Source organism: Olea europaea, unplaced genomic scaffold (genome assembly GCF_002742605.1).
Source record: "Olea europaea var. sylvestris unplaced genomic scaffold, O_europaea_v1 scaffold2213, whole genome shotgun sequence".
NCBI lineage: Eukaryota > Viridiplantae > Streptophyta > Magnoliopsida > Lamiales > Oleaceae > Olea > Olea europaea.
Genome location: NW_019240157.1, coordinates 2001 through 6072, shown reverse-complemented (window position 1 = coordinate 6072; position 4072 = coordinate 2001). Strand labels below are relative to the sequence as shown.

Sequence of the window (4072 nt, the reverse complement as noted above, 5' to 3'; positions counted from 1 at the left end):
GTGTCCCCCTATTTTTAATCGCTGTCACAGCACTTGTTTGTGTAGCATGATTCTAAAGATATGCATCAATTCTCTACCATGTTAATAAAAACAAGTTCCCCAAAATTTGTACAATGATTGGGATTTGTAATTTGTAACTATATCAATCACAAGAGTTCAAATTCCAAATTGGAATGGTTCTTCAATGGGTGAGGCCTTTCGATTGTGAGATAAATGGATCGAGCAGTTATTGAGGTTGGTTCAATAAATGGATCGAGCAGTTAGCGATTTTGGTTCAATCCGACTTGGTTCATGGCTGGCTCGGACCTATTTTGAGACGGGTCACGATTCAAGTCGAGCTTATACTTTTTCATGAGTTGAGCCGGTTCATTTGGATTCGTAGACCGATTCACTTTTTATTCCTCATTTTGAACTCATTTATTAATTTTATTTTTTTTAAATTACTCCTTTTTTACACGTGAATGACTTGGCTCATGAGACTTACAAGCCAAAGGACCAAGATCATAAGAGTTGAGCATGAGCTGAGCTCGAACATCTACGTGCCAAACTGAGCCTCGCCACCCCTCAAATATGGACGTCTTTCACAAGAACTTAGGCATGGCCAATATATCAAGAGGTATTGTCGGATGGTTTATACTTGGTTGGGCTCTCAAATGTTCCCAATAGGATTGATAAGTTAAGCAAAAGCTACGATCGATCAGATAGAAACTTACAATTGATGGGATACGGACTGATTTTAAGGCTGGATTGTTGTTCAATATATGATGATGCCGAATTTTTCTTCTGAACTGGTTGTCTTGACATTGAAGATTCAAAACTCCCATAACAGCACCAGCGAAGGGGCAAAAATTTTTCAAGAAGCCACTTTAGAATCCCTGTAAACAATCGTTCAAGCTATACGAAACACAGAAATTTTAAACACAATTACTAAAACGGAAGTCCAATATAAGGTGGAAGTGCGAATGGCAACTATTGTGGAATATATTAAACAAGGCAAAATAAATATTGGGAAAATTGCTGTGGAGGTCCCCATGCCTTTTATTTTTTTTGTAGAATATATCTTATTTTTTCATTTTTATGGCCATAGTCCCAAATCTTTCACTTTAATGGCAACCCGAGTCCATTGGACATATTCCGTCCAAAATTCCGAAATTCCATTAGTCAACGCTGAAATTTGAATTTTGACTCAAATTGACAAATTAAATAAGGGTAAAATAGTAAGTTTATATTTTCTATCATAAAGCATTTAAATATAAAACCAAACATAAAAAATAATAAATAATAAATCAACTTCATCTTCTCCAAACCCTCTCACCCTTAACCCCCGGGCCCCAACGCCACCCCCAAAATGAAAATTTTGAATCCAATCACTGTCGCACCTTATAACCACCATCGCCACTACTACACCGTCCATCATCGCCACTTCAGTATAGGTCTCCAACAACTTCTCAATCAAATAGTTCCTAAATTTCTCAGTCTCCTAAACCCAGAACATCATGTTAATTACCAACAAATCAAGAAACTCTCATTCAATTCAAACAAATCCATAAATACCCATCTCCTGAATGCGGCAAGATCATATCCCTTAATCACGGTGTACTCTTAGAAGTATTGTGTTACGAATAATCCCACAAAAATAGAAAAGTCTAATATGAATTTGTTTCGATAACTATTAAGAACGCAAAACTAAAGAAAAGCAATATTGTCAATTTCAGTCAAAATTCAAATTTCAGCATTGACTAACAAAATTTTGGATACAATCTGTCCGATGGACTTCGACTGTCATTAAAGTGAAAGGTTTGGGACCACGGCCATAAAAATGAAAGGTTAAGGCGTATTCTACAACAAAATAAAACGTTTGGAACCTCTGCTACAATTTTTCCAATAAATATTCAGAGAAACGGTAGAAGTAATCCAGTAATCAATTCAAGTAATATCCAAGAATGATGTTGCTGACAGCTGACTGCAATACTTTGAGATTGTCAAAATTTTAATCCAAGTGAACACCAAATATTAAAAAGAAAAAGAAACACTAGAGCACTACTATGAAAGCTATTTAAGCCGCAACCCTTTAGTCAAAGAGACTGAACCCCATATCCTGTAGCAAATTCAAAAACAGAAAATGTCAATTAGTACCTGTATCGGAGTTACAGAAAGGAGGAAAAATTGAAATTTTCAAATGCATGTTCAAAATTTAAGAAGGTAATCAATAAAAATTACACCTAGATGGTCCATTGTTATATGAGTGGATATGATATGCTGTCCAACTGGATACATATGAACCATTACGTCTGGTAGCAAGTGCATTTGCACTAGAAAGCCAAAGGGAATGCTTCCATGTTTGAGAAGACAATCAATAAAAATTATAGTTACGTGGTCCATTATGCAAATTGGAGTTACGGTGTCGTGGAAGATAAAGTGAACTGTTTTCTATCAAAAAACTTATCGTGACCATTGCAAGTAAAAGCTTGCAATAGGAAACCAAAGGAACTGCTTTATAATACACACTCCAGGAACTGTATGTTAACTGCAACCAAACCAATCAAAAACAACCCATGAAATTCCACGTATCGATTGAACTCAACTTAAAGAGGTTTCAACACAGATGAACTCCTAAACGAGAGTGAATACTGGGAGTTGGAAAATCGGATAAGATAACCATTTTAAATGCAATTACTTGTAGAAAGACTTACATCATCTGACTCCTCTTTCTCCTCCACCTTTTCCTCTTTCTTGGGCTCAGCTGAAGCTGGAGCAGCTGCACCACCGGTAGCACCGGCAGCAGAAGCGGCCACTGCAATAGCACCACCTCCAGTGGGTACAGATGCCAACTTCTCTCTTCCAGCTGCAATGAGCTCAGTGATATCTTTGCCCTGAGTTTGTGTCAAAAGAAGCCCAATCTGATCATCATCAGCTTCAGCTCCAACTAAATATAAAATGAAAAATGAAAAGGGTTAGGCACAAGGTGCAAGGAAAAATGATTGCTAATATCAGAAAACACAAAATTTAATGTATATTGACACATCAAACATAAGTTACTGTAGCATAGCATACTTTCGGTGGGTAAAGATATCTCTGTCAACATGGAAAGCAAATCATTGATTCTTGTGTGGGGAGAAAAAAAAAAGGATTGCAAAAACTTCTCACCAGAATGTGTCAATTAAAGATTGAGTAAAAATAATTAATGAAGGGAATTCTTGTGGGCATATTAGAGTTTCAAACAAACTCAATCAAATAGTACACGATTTAATAAAAGATTGAAAAGTGAGAAGCGAGAACGTCATTACCGGATATCTAACACAAATCACATCAGCCCTATCAATAAAATTACCTTAGTGTCAATTCGTGAGCAAGAGTCTACCCCAACAGAAACACCAGGGGAAACTCAAGAATAAAAAAACGTACACCTCTAAACAATCAAAGAATTGCAATAGGCTTTCACGTGAAAACTATCCTGGAAAAACATCACAAGTATATGATTTATATTACAAGCACAGAATCATTTGCAACTGTTCCATACAAAATTCTCACTTTCATCATTTAAACATAAACTACCATAAAATTCGGAAACAAAACACACTCTAGTTCTTTCATCACGAACAGCAGAAGCAAACGCTAATCGCCATTTATTATAATATAATCAATCAAATCTCACATACTCAGAAAACAGATCAATAATAATCCCAATGCAACTGTTAGTTGTTACATTAATTAATGATCCTAATTTTTGATAAAAACCAAAATTAAACACAGAGCATAAACATATATTAACGCAGAAAGTATATTCCAAGTGTACATTCAAAAATGTAGAAGAGTGAGAGAACATATATACCAGAACTGATGATGTCCTTCAAATCATCGGTGGAAGGGCAGGCATTGCCTCCCAGAACAGCGAGCAAATAGGCAGCTACAACCTTCATCTCTGCTTACACATATATACAGATAAACAACAAATAAATATACATACATATAAACACGCCAAAAAATTATGCATTAATTAGTACAAAATATAAAGTATAAACGCTTATAAGATATCTGAAAGATAAAAATGGTACTTCTCTGGAAACAGATT

General features: G+C 35.7%; 1 protein-coding gene across 1 annotated transcript; it reads right to left on the bottom strand.

The window, feature by feature from the left end:
• Positions 1–1852: 1852 nt before the first annotated feature.
• Positions 1853–4066, bottom strand: LOC111380847 (60S acidic ribosomal protein P2A-like). Its single transcript, XM_023004507.1, has 4 exons — positions 4056–4066; positions 3833–3922; positions 2694–2926; positions 1853–2098 (listed from the first exon to the last, which is right to left on the bottom strand). Exons 2-4 carry the CDS (start codon positions 3918–3920, stop codon positions 2072–2074), a joined length of 348 nt encoding a protein of 115 aa, XP_022860275.1. The 5' UTR covers positions 3921–3922; positions 4056–4066; the 3' UTR covers positions 1853–2071.
• Positions 4067–4072: the final 6 nt, after the last annotated feature.

Coding starts and splice junctions, on each gene's coding strand:
- LOC111380847 (XM_023004507.1), bottom strand. CDS start 3,920: ATGAAGGTTGTAGCTGCCTATTTGCTCGCTGTTCTGGGAGGCAATGCC. Junction 2,927..3,832: donor GAAGGACATCATCAGTTCTG/GTATATATGTTC, acceptor TTTTATATTTAG/TTGGAGCTGAAGCTGATGAT. Junction 2,099..2,693: donor AGAAAGAGGAGTCAGATGAT/GTAAGTCTTTCT, acceptor AATTTGCTACAG/GATATGGGGTTCAGTCTCTT.